The sequence below is a fragment of the Mastomys coucha genome, unplaced genomic scaffold (assembly GCF_008632895.1).
Source record: "Mastomys coucha isolate ucsf_1 unplaced genomic scaffold, UCSF_Mcou_1 pScaffold9, whole genome shotgun sequence".
In the NCBI taxonomy this organism is placed as follows: domain Eukaryota; kingdom Metazoa; phylum Chordata; class Mammalia; order Rodentia; family Muridae; genus Mastomys; species Mastomys coucha.
Window position 1 is genome coordinate 18,307,476 of NW_022196915.1, and position 17,118 is coordinate 18,324,593.

The window sequence follows — 17,118 nt, forward strand, 5'->3', positions numbered from 1 at the left end:
CAATGTTGCAATGTTAAAAATATTTTTAATATTAGAACTTTTAGTTATATGATTTCAGAAATGAGTTCTGACAATTTTAAAAACTATTCTTTAAATGGTTTGTAACTGATCTATTTTAAAAGCCCATTTACCTTTTTTAAAAATTGTAGCGATCACTAAATTTAGAGACTTAAAGTACTCACGTTTGCAAGGCTGCGTTGGTTGCATTGATGAGGTTTCTATCTGTTATCTTTTCCAGAATTAACAAGGCACTAGTTTCATGACCCTAAAATTGTGGAAAATAGCTCTTAAAAACATCACACTATTAAGAATAAACATATAAATCTAACCATCTCTACTATATGTACAATATACATATATACACAATTTTTCTGAGCTAATGTCTTAGGTATCTACTCACAGGTATCAGAAATAGGAGTAAGAAGACAGGTCAATATGAAATGCTAAGGTTGTATTTCAAAACCTAGTAAGCCAACACTCCCCTGTAACCCCACCCCTACCTAAGTCATTAGGTTTGCTTCCTACTTCTGTTCATTTTAGTGAACTGGAAAAAAGGCCAATCAACAGTAACCATGAGAACCCATCCTTAAACTATGTACATACCTTGCCACAAGCCAAATGAAGGGCGGTGTTTTTACTCTTATCTTGTAATGTCAGATCTGCACTAGCACTGCTAACCAGCATCTCTGGGAGGAAAAAGTGCATCAATTCTTATGCTTATGAACATGTTTCTTAAATTACCAGTAACTCACTGTAGAGAAACGAAGACATAGAGCAAAAAATATCCCTCTTGCAAATACTTAATTCAAGATAAACAGTATAATGTACATTACCATATAATTATAGGGAACTTTTATATTCTTATGCAAATCAGATTAACATTTTGGAGTGTTAATAAATTTCAAACATTGTTTTATGTGCTCTAGATTTATAGGAGCTTATTCGACCCTCATATGATCTTTTAAAGTAGATGCTGTCATTTTTCTCATTTTGCAAGTGAAAGAACTGAGGTCTTAGATCTAGGACTCACACTCAGGCAATCTGATTCCACAGCCAATGTTATTAAATCATGAGGTTAAACTACCTTGATAAAGAAAGGGCAATGGTCCAAAGTAAAAATGTAGGATGGTGAGAAGCACCCCGCTCCCTCAGTTTTTTAATTCATGGGCTGTGCTTTACTACCTAGCCCAGAGTAGCCTTCTTCTGAGAGGCTCTTGGGCAGCAGAGTTTATAGGAACAAACTGCTTGGTTCTAAACAGTGTTTTCTTTCTTATGGAGACACAATGTAACCAAGGCTGACCCTCAAACTAGGGGCAGTTCTACATTTCTAAACAGTTTCTTTACCAACTGTATTGGTTTGTCCGTTTTCTGCAGCCATCATGAGAGGTGTTTTTCCTGTAGAGTCTGCAGAATTGACCTGAGCATTCTGGCTGAGTAGCAGCTGTAAACACTCCACATGGTCTGTGAAGGCGGCAGCATGGAGAGGAGTTCTGGGACACAGTAAAATACAGGACACAAGCTAAATGGCACATACACTGGAAACAATTATTCCTTGGTTTAGAACAAACAGTTCTCAAGGTTTTACTTATTATGTTACAAAAGCATTCTAAGAAATTAAGCTCAATGGAACAAACTTCTATTGGATATGTATACTTTACATAATCTAAAAAATCTTAAACTACAACTTGCCTAAAATAAGGATGAACTACAAAAGACTGTTAACACTATATCATTGAAGAAAACTTAAAAGAAATAAATGTTTACTCCCAAAGTACTACTTATTACAACTGCTGCATTGTGTTTTCAATCTGTAATCCAATTTAGAAACTTAACTTTTTAAGCAATCTTCTCTGGGTTTAAAATCGTATTTCTTCCAACGGGAAAGTAACCCTTATATTTTAAAATAAAGTGACAAAACTTAAAATTCCCAATAATGTGAAAAATTTAAGACTTGATAATTTACATCTGCAAAATCCTGTTTTCAATTAGTGTGAGTTCTCTATAAGCTCTCAAACAAAAGGTCAATAGTTACCATATCTTATTGAAAGTAATATTGGATGATACTAAGTGGAGTCCTACCTTCCCTTTGAATCTGTGGCATTCACAATGCTGGCTCCTAAGGTATCAATAAGCATCTCAGCAGCACCTTCATTGTCATTGATCCTGGACAAAATAACAAGGTGATCAGTCTCACAGTAACAGAGTTTCTTAAAACACCCCAATAAACTTAATTCACTATGACTTTACTTACACAGCACAATGCAGTGGACTAAAAGCATTTCCATCTATTTTCTGGAAAACATCCTGTTCTAAAAGTAGTTCCACACATGTCTCATGACCTAATAGGTGCATAAGAACTAGATATTAAAATACAAGACATACTTGCAACAATCTCAAATACATAGAAGTACCTAGAAGGAAAAAGTTTAAGTCCCTGCTTGAATGTATTTCCACTCCTTAGACCATACTAATGATCTCAAAGCACTAGAAAACTTCTAGGCACACACACCTGCCTGTAGTTTTTTTTTTTTACAGTTCAAATAGTATATATTTTTACAACTTTTCTTTTCAATTAATAAATGGTATGTACCTTTCTAAAATAGCACATATATAGGACAATTTCCTAAAACTTTTTGTGAAAAAAAGGGACAAATTGCTGACTTCTGAAAGAAGTATGCAGATAGTCTTTTTAAAAAGGAACCTTAAAAACAGAAAACAAAAAACTCAACAAAACAATAAATCCCAACCAAAACTTCAGAGTTTCTTAGTGTAGGAAGGAGTTGGTTCTCTCCTATCATATGGATTCCCAGGAAGCAAATTTAGGTCAGCAGGCTTTGTGGCAAGCACCTTTACTTGATGAGCCATTTTGTGGATCCCTCAAAAAATTATTCTTGTGAAGATTTTTAAACTTTTCAGATCCTGTTAACAATGTGACAATATTGATAGCTGCAACTCTCAAACCCTGAGACCAAGGGATATCGAGCCACCACCATCTGAGCTGGGTAAGGACTACTTTATTACTATCTCCAGGAATAAGTATGGGTGGAATGGAGCAGACAACCTCACCATTTCTCTTAATACTTCAGAGAGCTATTTCTGAGGGTGCTTAAGAGTAAAAAAGTTTTGAAAGGAATAAGTGAGATAATCAAAATACTCAAAATTATATAAGCATCTGACTATATAAACTGAAATTCTAAACTTTAAGCTTAGTAAATATATAGCTAATTCTTTTCTAAAACCTGATCATCATTTCAAGAAAAAAGCTTGTTTGATTTTATTGGAATGTTTCTATTTTTCTGTGCAAGAATTACTAATCAGATTAAAACTACTCAATATATTACACTTTCATAATGTCAAACTACTGTAAAACAATCATTTGGCTATAAATAAGGCATTCATTTTAGACTGTCTGGTCTCTTACTGTATTAACATTCATTTCTTCCAGCTCAATTCAGAATCACTAAAATTGTGCTTGTCTGAAAATCAGACACTTTTTTTTAATGGCAACCAGACATGAAGTTTGTATAAAATTCTGTTTCTTATACAAAATGTACTTAGAAAGCCTATGTTCATCAGTGATAGAGTAAGAAAAGCACTCCTCATATAGATCTGGTAAGCAATGTTGTAAAACAAAGTAAATCGCCAAGGGATAAGTAAATATTTTACCTTAGGAAACATGTTTCTTTTCAAATTTTTTAATGGTTGATTGTCACTGTTGATACATTTAAAAAAAAAAAATCAGCCAACCAAATACTGCTTTGGCCAGGTAGTGCTGGCACACACCTTTAATCCCAGCATTCGTGAGGCAGTGGCGGGTAGAACTTTTTTGAGTATGAGGCCAGCCTGGTCTACACAGAGAAACCCTGTCTTAATAAAAAACAAACCAAACAACAGAAAAATTGCCTTAAAAGTTTATCTGACTGATTTTTACATAAAATTCACATCTGTGGATATTTTCCTAGTATATTAAATAAAAAAATGTTAATTTCTATTATAAAAACAAACTGAGCTTCAGTGACAATGTATGTAATTCCTTTGAATCAGAGACAATCTGGCTACTGTGGTAGACTTCCATCCAAGTATGTTAAAAGAAAAAAAAAATAAAGGCTTATCTCAAACACTTTTGAAAATGAGGGACTTCTCTTTAGCAAGATAAAGGCCCTCCCCCCCCTTTTTTTAAACTTAGAACTTAGTAGGCAGACACTAAATGCAGGTTTTTATCTGATACTTTACCATTGTAGCAAGCCCAGTGAAGTGCTGTATATCCATGATTGTCTACTATAGCTGGATTTGCATCCACAGATGTTGCTGACTGCAAAAGGGCTCCAAGAACTCCAATGTGTCCACAGGCTGCTGACAAGTGTATGGGTGTCCGACCGCGGCTGTCCTTTAGGAAGCACTTAGCACCATGTTGAAGTAATGCATCTACACATTCTTCATGGCCTGTCACTGCCTGCAAAAATAATTGGCTGTATTAAATACACTGTGTGTGGGGAGGGCACACACATAGAATGTATTTATGTTTAATTTTGGCTCACCCCTCTGTGCAACGCTGTCCTTCCCCACTTATCTTTGGCATCTACATTTGCTCCTTTGTTCAGTAATGAGTATACACAGTCCGTGTGCCCATTGAGAACCGACAGCATAAGAGGTGTCCTGAACAATAACAGAATTAGGTTTAGTGTTATCACTTACAAAACAGCAATGATGTTATGGCTTATTTTTCATATATGTACTTTGTGACATAACTTTATATGTATTTAAATGAAAACCTATGTTTGACATTTTTAGTTACAAACTTTGATACATTTACTAAAATAGGGACCAAAGTATTAGAATATTTAATATTTTAACAATTTAGGAGCAAAATATAGTGGCACATGCCTGTAATCCTAGCACTAAAGAGGGTGAGGCAGTGAGATTATGGGATGGAGGCCTGGATTATATACTCAAATGCTGTCTGAAAAAAAGAGAACATTTAAAAATTATTGAAACTTACTGTCCATTTCCATCTTGAATATCTACTGCATTCTGTGGCTCTGCATTTCCTATTAATAACCGTAAGCATTCTGAATGACCATTTGTTGCTGTAAGGTAAAAAAAACCCCAAAATTTAATATATATAACAAAAATAGAGTAAGTCTATCTTTCAGAATATAATTTTGGAACAATTTCAATGAATTCATTAAGCATCAGACAGCACCTGTGCACAAAGTAGGTTTTATACTGTATTTGCTATTAAGAGAATTTTATTTGTTCACAGCAAGAAAAACACACACTCCACAGCTATCCCTTCATCATCCTCCATGCTAACAGAATCCTCATTTTATTTAGAAGAATGACCTGTCTCCAGCCAAGGGGTGCAATCAAGTCAACTATGTTAGACCAAGTCAGTCATATTAATCATATTTTCTTTCAACAGTGATTAGCTGCAAGCTGAGTATAAGGTCTAGAGTCAATCACAAAGACATTGAGAAGTCTAGAGAGCTTTGGACAAATCATTTTGATTCTGATGATGAAAGGCTCCCTTTCTAAAATGCCAGTTGTTGATGTGGTCCTGTAAAACAGCAGCAACAATCCTGTGACATCAACACAAAAGTAAGTGGTGACAAGGACTCTGTTGGCATGCTGAGTGAAGGCGTCATGGAACCACCCGACTGTAGGACTGTACACTCTTTGGGTTGGGACTGAATCCCTGTCAACTACAACACATTTGGTTAGGTGATTTTTTAGCTGAAAAGAGCTCCAAACAGCACATACAGTGACATATGACATATTTCATAAAGAAATGTTTTCATATGCCCTAAAGCTTAACAGGCAAGTAGAAGAACAACCCTTCACCTCAATAGGAAGTTCTAAAGTATGTTCTATCTCTTCCAAAGTCAGGTCCTGCCACACACAATAACTTTCAAGTATATGGAAATATGCAAGTGACAAAATGATTCAGAAAGGAAGGTCTTCTATGATTCCTAAGGTGCCACCCCCAAAGTAATGAGAAAACTAGGTGCCTAATTGTCCAGAGTACTCTTTTGCAGCTTGGCAAGCCTCAAAATCACTGTTTATCAAACAATGACCAAGACCTGCTTCTGATCTTTCCGCCTCCACCTCCTAAGTGCTGAAATTACAACGGAGTACAACCACACCTTCCTTATGTGGTACTGGAGACAGACTTGCTGGCCTTTCTGCCTCTGTCATTATAAGCATACACCGTCATTCCCTCTTTTATGTGGTACTGGGGAATCAAACCCAGGGCTTCCGAGATGGTAGGTAAGTACTTTAGCAGCTTAGCTGCACCCTGAGCCTCTATATAGTACCTTTAATAGTTACATGAAACTCAAATAATCTTTAAAAACTTATCACTCAAGACTACCCTCACTCAGTCTGTATGTTGCACTCTGGCAACAGATCTTAGCTTGTGTCAAAATACTTGGAAATAGATCAAAGAGTTCTAATTTGGCTTATTAAAATGTCAGTTCATTTACATTCAGCACACGGTAGCTTCTGATGAGTGTTGCTGTATTCTAAGTTCGATAACCACAATACCATCACAGTATCATTGTAAGAAAAGAATGTTAGCCTTCAAGGAGGAAAAAAAAATTGTGCTTTCTGCATAGCACATAAGCAGTAAGATGCTTCCTAAAATATCTCTGATTGTGAAAGACATCCATAGAAACACAGTTTCATCAAGTGTTTTTTGTTTTATATGATGGGCAGCACTTACAGAACATTTGTCTCAGAGCTCTTTATCTTTCAAAATGCTGCTGATGCCTGTATTCCCAGCACTTGAGACAGAGGCTGATATAGGAAAATTGTCAGTTTGAGGCAATCATGGGCTACATACAGCAGAGTTCTAAGTCGGTGTAGGCTGATGGGACCAAATCATTCACACAAACACACACACACACACACACACACACACACACACTCACATATATATGATATATATATATGATATATAATATATATATGACATATAAATATATATATATATATGTGTGTGTGTGTGTGTGTGTGTGGTGGGGGTAACAAATACTTCATTTAAAGCTTTAAATTAGTTCTGTAAATAACCTGTGGCTACAGTATAATTTTGTAGATAAAGATTTATATGACTCTACTATTACTTATAATAGAAAATGACTTCTTATTCATACTACTGGATAGTTTTTAAAAACATATTTATTACGAGAGTTTAAATGTTCATTAAAACAGTTGTTTCTAACCTTCAGCTGAATATCTAATAGTTTTTAAAGCTTTTCTGGGAGCAACAGTATGTTCTACATTTCTCTAGTTTTGTAAAATGTATCCCAATAGTACAAATATAACTCAAGTAATATATGAGTGATTTCTTAAAGATCACTCTATAAACACAAAGTGAACTGAATCAGACTACTAAAGATAGAAACTAAGAAAAACATCTGGCTACTATTTTTCTTTTTCCTCTCTTTTTTTCCTTCCTTCCTTTCTTTCTGTTTTATTTTTTCAAGACAGGGTTTCACTGTGTAGCCCTGGTTGTCCTGTAATTCGTTCTGAAGACCAAGCTGGCCTCTAATTCAAGAGATCCAACTGCCCCTGCTTCCTGAGTGCTGGGATAAAAGGCATGCGCCACCGTCACTTGGCTTGACTACTATCTTTTAATTGTACCTACCAGTCTTGGCTACTGAAAATTAATACGGCCTTGTAGTAATTCCTGTAAGGAGTTGGGGAATTTGTGTCTTCTATTTATATACTGCTGGTAGTAGTCTTTTCTATGGTTGTTCTCCTCCTTCTTTCCAGTCTTTCTCACATACCAGTAACTTGGTTACAGATTCCTACATTTTTCATACATTCCTAACATTACAAAATTACAATCTGGAGTGGTTCTTGCAGAAGTTAACATTCTATAATTTTTTTCTAAGAATTTAATGCAGTGTACTAGACTAGTAAAATAAGCAAAAACATCTATTAGGGCTAAAAAAATGGTGTAGTGGCCAAGAGCGTTTGGTACTCTTACAGAGGACCTGGGTTAGGTCCCTAACAGTGACATCACAGCTTACCCATAACTCCAGTTCTGGGCAATTGGACACCTCTGTTTTCCGTAAACATAAGGCACATATGTGGCACATACATATATATTCAAACATTCATACATATGAAATTCAAGTAAGTCTTAAAAATAAAGATATATTTTTAAAACATTAATGGTTGCCACTAGAGTACATGTTGTCTTTCTTAACTACTTAACATAAGAAGTAAACACAATTACCAGTAGCAGTACCAAAAGTCTATTAAGACTATAAACAGCAAATCTGGCATACCTGCTGCATGGATAGGTGTTCTCTTCAAAACGTAATCTTTTACGAGGATTGAAGCTCCCTGATTAATGAGTACATCCACACATTCAACATGGCCCTTAAATGCTGCAAGATCTAAGGGTGTTCTACCACTACTATTTCTTACATCAAGATCTAACAAAGACTGTACCAACACTTCCAGGGCTTGATGGTGACCATGATAAGCCTAGAAATAAAAATATGTACGTTAGATCAACTCCCTAAGTAGATCGCCCCCCACCCCTCCACCCCAGTTCTGGGGATGGGAACTAATAAGGACTTGTGAGTGCTAGGTAAGGAAGTAAATTTATTAGAGTTACACGCCCATTACCCCACTGCATTGGAAAATGTAAAGCAAGCCAATTTATCTTTACATTGTTATGCCAGACATAATACAAACTTCTATATTGAAAAGACAGAAAATTTAAACTATCGATCTTTATTTTGTAATAATCACTAATATTCTCCCATATTAAGGAATACATACTCTATAAATAATAAAACTTCAAATGACAGGTGGTCACAATGCTTGAATCATGGCAGATATCAAAACATGGATGTGACATGAAATCACTAAACACTTTGGTTGTAAAGCTAGGGCCAGAAAACTCCTGCTCTTGATCGGTGCGGTCACAGGGACACTGAGTTCTTGGCAGAGCTTTACTGGACTTAAATCACAAGGACAGAGGAGTAATCTGAGATGAGCCAGTGCTCATCTTGGTTTCTCATATCTCTCATTAAACAACTACCTTTATTCCATAATGTGCCAGAGCTCAAACATAAGCATTTCTTTCAGCACAAAAGTATTGAACTGAGAACTGGTAGAATATTTGTCAGGCACGGTGATAACTGTGAGACTTAAAAAGATCTGTCAGGGGCTAGAGAGATGGCTCAGTGGATAAGAGCACTGACTGCTCTTCTGAAGGTCCTGAGTTCAAATCCTAGCAACCACATGGTGGCTCACAACCACCCGTAATGAGATCTGATGTCTCTTCTGGTGTGGCTGAAGACAGCTACAGTGTACTTACGTATAAAAATAAACAAATCTTTAAAAAAAAAATCTGTCAGAAGAAATGAAGCTCCTTTCATTACACAGCCTAAAGAAGCTTTGCCGACAATTCATTTTACAAGATGTTAATGACACATATGTTATTTATACTGGATAAGATACTGTACAGGGAATAAAGCAATAAGCTTTAAGGGATAATAAAGCACTACTTGTGCAAAATGTCCAAAAAGCAGGCTGGCAAAATAGTTCTGTGTGTAATGGTACTTGGTACACAAGCCTAGTGACTTAAGTTCAACTTCTAGAACTCATGGAAAGGTAGGACAGAATCGAATCATTTATGAGATGGACTGAAGATAGGGTACAGAGGGTTCAGGATACCCACTCTAAAAGAAGGAAAGAAAAAGACAGAGAGTATAAGCAAAGAGAAAGCTTGGTTCTATTGATGTCTATGTAGGAAGTTTAATGATTCAAAAGATTAACTCTCTCAAAGATTGAAGTGAGTGTAGACAACAGAATTCATTCTAGATTCACATTCAATTTTACTTGGCAATATAAAGTGAAAGAACTTATGCTACTCCAAGAACAAGCTTTGAGGAATCAGTGGACATGCAGAAGACAGATTTAACAACAACAAAAAACAAAAAACAAAAAAACAAAAAAATAAGGATAGAAAATGATAATGCTTTGTTACAGGGCTCTTTCCCTCATCAGCTTCTCTATGGGTTCAAAGGAAAAGCCTGTATGTCTAGTACCAACAAATTTAGGAAGCGATAACACTTTCCTAAGACCTTATTCCAGTGTCCCACTGTATCAGGTTGAAAAGGTGAAGTGAAAATAATAATAAAAGGAAGTAAATTATTTCAACTAATTTCTGAAAGTCTCTTAGGATGAGACATTAAGGTGGGCTGAATAGGTATGGCCTCCATAGACCCATGTGTTTAGATGCTTGCCTCATGGGGAGTGGCACTATTAGGAAGTGTGGCCTTGTTGGAGAAAGTGTGTCATTGTGGAGGTGGGCTTTCCTATGCTCAAATTCTAACCAGTGTGGAAGACAGTTCCCTTCTGCTGCCTACAGATCAAGATGTAGAGCTCTCAGCTCCTTCTCCAGTACCAAGTCTACCTAGACACTGCCATGATGATAATGGACCAACTCTCTGACACTGTAAGCCAGCTCCAATGAAATGTTTTCCTTTATAAGAGTTGCTTTGGTCATGGTGTTTCTTCACAGCAATGGAAACCCTAAGTAAGACAGATATAAAATGCAAAACTTGGAACGTAGTCACATTTCACTGAACTTAATTACTAAATTGCAAAACTGTGCCCATTTCAGTTTAGAAAGCCTATCTAACACAGCTATACTGAGATAGCCAAGAGATAGAGTAACCTAAGCATCCATTGATAAGCTGATTGAATACAAAATGCAATGTACACATGCACATATGTAAGCTCAAAAATGAAGGAACTGTGTATTTAGTCAAAATTATGGTAGCAGCCAGAAGAGGACACACAGCTATTGTCAATTGTTTCAATTTTTAAGACACAAAGTTTTAGAGATCTAACACAACTGAATAGTACTCTAAGAGATGCTTAAGGAAGTACATTTATTGGGAAACATAGGTCTGTAATCTCAGATTATGGGAGGCTAAGATAAGGGGGACTGTCAGTTTAAGGCTAGCTTCGGCTACAAAGCAAGACCCTGTGAGTAATGAAGAGAGAGGGAGGGAAGAACCTGTCAAACTGGCAAAGAGAAAAGTAACACCAATAAGTTAGTAAGATAGTCTTATGACAGACTGCAAGACTGTCAGAGACCACTGATGCTGATTTGCTGATTCTCTACCAAAAAGTAAATCTAGCACCAAGCAACTGACTGACAGTGACAATCCAAGAAACACCGAGTTATCTACTCAAAAAGTGCCTTTCTTATCACCAGTAGTAAAAGAGCTACTTTCTCTATACTGACTTTACATTTTCAGACTTAGTACTTACAGTTCAAGCTTGGTAGAGGAAACCAGGAAGCAGAAAGCTTTAGAAACACTGTGCTTAGTTAAGTTTCACGTCAAGTTGACTGAAGCTAGAGTAATTTGAGAGGAGTGAGCATCAACTGAGAATACCAGAGTAAGATCTGGCCATAGGCAAGCCTGCAAGGCATTTTCTTAGTGATTCGTGAGGGTCCAGCCCATTTTGGGTGGGTCTATCCCTAGGGTGATAGTCCTGGGTCCTAAGGAAACAGGCCAAACAAGCCAAAGGTGAAAGCCAGTAAGCAGCACTCCTCTATGGCCTTTGCATTAGCTCCTGCCTCCAGATTCCTGCTCTGTTTGAATTTCTGCCCTGATGGCCTTCAATAATAAACTGTAATCTGGAAGTATAAGCAAAATAACCCTTTCCCCTCTGCAATGGTTTAAATGAGAATGTCTTCCATGGACTCATATTTAAATGCTTGGTCCATAGATGGTGGACTATTAAGGAAGGATTAGGAGGTGTGGCCTTGCTGGAGGAGGTAAGTCATTGGGGATGAGCTTTGAGGTTTCAAAAGTCCACACCAGTCCTAGTCCTGCTTTCTTTCTGCTTTTGGATCAGTACAAGAGCTCTTAGCTATTGTTTCCTATTAGTTTTTGGTCATGCTGTCTTATCACTGCAACAGAAACCCTAACTAAGCCAGGGACCTTATTGGTAATTTAGATAACTAAAGTGGGGGAGGGGAGCAAGAAGTAGATTCAGTATGTCAGTGTTTGATCATATGCAAGGAGAAAATTAAGATAAAAAGTTACAGAACAGGTGAAAAAGAAACAAATGCATTACTGAACTTCTAATGATCCTGTTAAATAAAGTTCTGTACTTAACACCAGGGGTCATATAAATATCTAGTCATATATCTTAGTCTTCTGATTATTAAAATCCTCTACTCAAATTTGTCTTAAAAATAAATTCTTTTAGTATAGAGGAGCTAATACGGGATTTACTTAGTATCTCCTAATCTTGTGTATCTGACAATGGATGGGAAATTATAGAGTATGCACCAAAAAGAGTGAAGGAGCACTGACTCTATAATTAGCTAGCACTCACGGCCACAAGCAAGCCAACAACTGCTGAAATTTACAGAAACTGGGTGGTGTATATTATCTGCTTAACAAATTGCAGTCCTCCTATGGGGGCGGCACATTTTAAATTCATATCAAAATCTATTTTCTCACTTAAAACCAGTGCTTGAGGGAGCCAAGAACCACCGTTTAAAGGAAATCGAAAAGCAGATAACCAACGGTGCACTAAACAAGTTCTTAAAGTTCTAATGTAATCTTAAAGTAATGATAATTACTATAACAACCAAATTGTCTAGGGCATTAGTTTGAGAAAACACAAGTAGATAGTAGAGATCTATAGTGAACTATTAAGGTGCCTACAAAAGCAGTACGTACAGCCAAATGTAAAGGGCTTATTGTTGCTCTATTATCTGAATCACTCAACATGTCTGTTCCCGAGGTTTCCATTAACTGAAAAAAGAAGAGGCATTAAAAGTTAGAAAGAGAGACATTTAAGAATGTTAGGAATGATACTTTTAAATATTTCATAGTAGTTACTTCTCCCACCCCTCATTCTAATTCACTGTAGAGTACCACAATAAGTGAGCCCACAGTACAGGAGAATTGCAATAGTAAGATGTAGTGGTTTGTAAATGCTTGGCCCAGGGAGTGGCACTATTAGGAGGTGTGGCTTTTTGGAGTAGGTGTGTCACTGTGGGCATGGGCTTTGAGACCTTTATCCTAGATGCCTGGAAGTCAGTCTTCAGCTAAGAACCTTCAAATGAAGATGTAGAACTCTCAGCTCCTCCTGCACCATGCCTGCCTGAAGGCTGCCATGCTCCCACCTTGATGATAATGGACTGAACCTCTGAACCTGTAAGCCAGCCCCAGTTAAATGTTGTCCTTTATAAGACTTGCCTTGGTCACAGTGTTTGTTCACAGCAGTAAAACCCTAACCAAGACATAAAAGCTTTATTAATTAGGAGTTTGAGGAAATATACTTCCATCAGGTAAATGCCTTCCCTTATTGAATACACACTCTTGTCACTGTCTTGTTTTCAGTGTCCAATTTTAGTTCTAATGAGAACAGAGAAACACACTATCTCGACTAGCCTATTTTGAATGTTGGGGGAATTGACTGATACTTACAACATCTAATGGAGTCTCACTTGCAATCTGAAATAAAAAGTTAGAAATGACATTTAACAAAGTTATTTATATATATAAATATATTTGACACCTTTATTGATAGAGTGCTTTGTTAGTTTGTTTTAAACCCACGCTTTCTTTGCCTCCAGAAAAGATGTCTTTTACATAGATAATTAGACATTATAGTAGACAACACATCTATATACATAAGATTTTATTCTAAAGAACTATAGTAACCTATAAAATATGCATTTTTATAGTAGCACATTATATGTTATATTAAATATGTTGACCATCCTATGTACCTTCAATTTTATTTTCTATTGAAAGGCCTATTCTAAGGCAATGCCTATTATATGTCTATAAAGGAAGCTTTAACCTGAAAGATCTGTCACACAAGAGTATATTTTAATTCATCCCTTCCCTTCCAGTAGGGTCTGGGATGGTGTCTATTCCAGGACAAGACCATGGTTGAAATTCAAACTTCTTTTGCAGAAGTAGACTATCCTTTATTAGGAAGAACTGGGAAATGAAAGGACCTTGCAGAGTTCTCTAAACATATGGGAGAAATCTAACTCTTTTAGGGGTTTTTATTTTTACTTTTCAAGTAAGATACAGTTACATCTTTAAAAGAACTATGGAAAATCTGTATTTAAAAGGGTAGAAATAAACACAATAGATGTAGATGTTGACTGTTAGGTCGATCCGGAGGCCAGTAGTACAGGAGTGTTGCTAGTGTTCTTGCATGAACTGAACCCAACACCACATAAACTAGCTGTGCCAGTGCATGCTCCAATTTAGGAGGTGGAGGAACAAAGGTTCAAGGTCATCCTCAGTTATATAGCTTGCTGCAGACCAGCCTGATTTTGTGTGACTGTCTCAAGAAACACAACACCATTTTTAGGAGCCTTCTTGAGAGATTTATCTGTTTTTTTGTTCTTGTTGTTCGTTGGTTGGTTTGGTTGAGGTAGTGTCTCACTGTGTTGGCCTGGACTCCAGCCAGTGTCCTTCCTCAGCCTTGCAATTAGGTCTGCAAGGGTACGCTGCTGTGCCTGACTTCTCAAAAGATTAAATACTACATCACTTAGAAAACGTCTGACTGCAGCACAGGCTAGACTAGCATTTACAATATTCCTGCTTTAGCGTCTCAAGGACCAAGATTATAGGTATGTGCCACCACACAGGGCTCAGTGACATATTTTTTTTCTTTTTTTAAAACGAAAAGAGAAGAGTTATCTTACTGAAGCAACCATGAATTTAAGACGTAAATGGAGCCTGAAAATGTTAAAGAACAAAACTGAATGTTTTCTGGATCACATAGTCTCCTTTTAGTTATATTACTAAATTAAAAACGCATACTAGTCCTGTCATGAGAATTCAGAATCTTACCAGTTGAAGACACAGACGGTGACCATATGCAGCTGAGTAATGAACTGCATTGTAGCCTTGCTTGTCCCGGATCCCAGGATTTGCATCATTTCTTAGTAAGTATTCCAGGCACCTATATGCAAGAACAGCAAAATGAAGATTCCAAAATTTACATTTAAGTACTTTATTATAAAAAATACTGCAGCAATTAAAAAAATCACATGCCAAAATTAATCAAATACAAGACTATAAAACTCAATAAACTTTTTTATACAGTAAGAGCAAGCATCTGGAATGGAAGCTGTGGAACTTTACATTAGATTTTATATATTTAGTATCAAACATATTTTTTATATACCTATCTACCTACATTCATTTGGGACAAAGTATGTATATATGCGTGTGTGTGTGTGTGTGTGTGTGTGTGTGTGTGTGTGTGTGTGTGTATGAATTTGGGACAAGGTCTCTATTCAGTTCTGGCTGTCCTGGAACTCTCTATGCAGACTAGGCTAGTTTGAACTTAAGAGATCCTCCTGCCTTTGCCTCCCACCATGCCTAGCCTTTCACCTACATTTTAAGCCGATGATTAAACACTGATAATTTTCTCATTAATATTTTTATACCCATGATTATGTAATGTAAATATTATATTTAAGCTATAATAGGTTCTTTTTGGTTGTTGTTATTTTGTACTGTTAATTTTGTCAGGCTTCTAACAATGAAAGGGCCCATTTATAATATAACTATTTAGGAAGAAGTATAAATGACCACTAGTCTTATACAATAGGAATATTATATGTCAGATACATTTGCACATCAGATAAGTGTGTTTTTTAAAAGTACCATTTTCTTAACTTGGTCTGAATCACTAAAGTCTTAATTTTGCTTCAAAATACAGGCTAAATTAATGTATAAAAGTTCTACATAGCTATAAAACTATTAATGTTTTTATGTTTGATAAATCAAGGTACAAAGTGTCTAACAACATAAAATTCATAAATGCTTTACCAACCTGATATTATTCAAATTAGAGCTGGTATACTGTTTTACAAGCTGCTAAGGCATACACAACAGATTTGTAAACTGTTATCTATTATAGATAAGCATGAGACCAAACTGGACTTGCCAAAACTTGGACCAAAAGGGTCTTTGAATACTGACTGCCAACTCCACTCCTTCCTATGAGGTAAGATTGGGTCAAGGGTGTATGTGACTGAAAGTGTGTGTGTGTGTGTGTGTGTGTGTGTGTGTGTGTGTGTGTGTGTGTGTGTGCACGTGTGTGTTGCTATTCACTCATTCAGATAAAAAGGCTCAATAAAATCATAAGATGGCTAGAATCAGGTTATGGTTTCTGTTTGTTTTTGAGACAGGGTTTCTTTGTGTAGCTCTAGCTGTCTTGGAACTCATTTTGGAGACCAGGCTGGCCTCGAATGCAGAGATAGGCCTGCTTCTGTCTCCCAAGTACTGGGATTAAAGGCAAGCACCACCATTGCCTAGCAATATAGTTCTTGATACCTTAGGTCTGTAGTTTTAAAAAATATTTGATTTTTAACTGGGTGTGTCTGTGTGTAGCCAAACACATTATGATGCTAATCCTTATTTCTTTTCTTTTTTTTTTTTACAGAGTGAGTTCCAGAACAGCTAGGGCTACACAGAGAAACTCTGAAATGAAAAAAACCACAAGTCACAAACCAAATAAAAAATACTGTTTAGTAGAAGAATGAAAAAAGACTACCAGACTTTTCAAGTAAGGACTAGACACTGGGAAGACAGCAACAGCTAGAACTTAGTAATAATTATGAAATGTATTTATTTTATAAACTGTGGATTCAGAGATGAGAATAAAAATACATAAAGGAAATACACACTTGCAGTAAAACAGTCTCCACACAAAGATGTCAATTTGTAGAAATAATAATGCTCTTTAGGCACTCCTAAGTTAACAAGTGAGATGAACACTTTTGTTCCAATAACTGACCAAAGAGGGAACTACCAGGAGACCACAAGGCTCAGGAACCACATAGCAACTGGGGACAGGATCCTTCCGGTTTCTATGGAGTTAAACCTGTGGCACAGCTCTCTGGAACCAAGTCCTGACTGGAGAAAGCTGGTCCCCAGGAGTGCTGACACACCTAAGATCACAGGCTCACAGAAGGGACAGGTTCTAGTCAGAGATAGCAAGAAGAACTAACACCAGAGAGAACCAGATGGAGAGAAGCAAGCACAAGAACCTAAGCAACAGAAACCAAGGCTAAGGCTACTTGGT

At 36.6% G+C, this 17,118-nt stretch overlaps 1 protein-coding gene across 3 annotated transcripts in view; it reads right to left on the reverse strand.

Annotated features, from left to right (window-relative positions):
- Ankrd28 (ankyrin repeat domain 28) overlaps positions 1-17,118 on the reverse strand; it is a 157,170-nt gene that overhangs the window by 12,801 nt on the left and 127,251 nt on the right. For all 3 annotated transcript variants that reach the window (XR_004116366.1, XM_031362413.1, XM_031362412.1), the window contains exons 15-26: positions 14,874-14,985; positions 13,485-13,511; positions 12,732-12,806; positions 8,295-8,496; positions 5,000-5,087; positions 4,539-4,656; positions 4,234-4,453; positions 2,252-2,339; positions 2,080-2,163; positions 1,345-1,490; positions 604-686; positions 183-265 (exon numbers count right to left, since the gene is read on the reverse strand). Coding sequence is in view for 2 of the 3 variants with exons in the window: in XM_031362413.1 (XP_031218273.1) it covers positions 183-265; positions 604-686; positions 1,345-1,490; positions 2,080-2,163; positions 2,252-2,339; positions 4,234-4,453; positions 4,539-4,656; positions 5,000-5,087; positions 8,295-8,496; positions 12,732-12,806; positions 13,485-13,511; positions 14,874-14,985 (1,326 nt within the window). In the remaining variant the exon portion in view is untranslated. The remainder of the gene's footprint in view (positions 1-182; positions 266-603; positions 687-1,344; positions 1,491-2,079; positions 2,164-2,251; positions 2,340-4,233; positions 4,454-4,538; positions 4,657-4,999; positions 5,088-8,294; positions 8,497-12,731; positions 12,807-13,484; positions 13,512-14,873; positions 14,986-17,118) is intronic.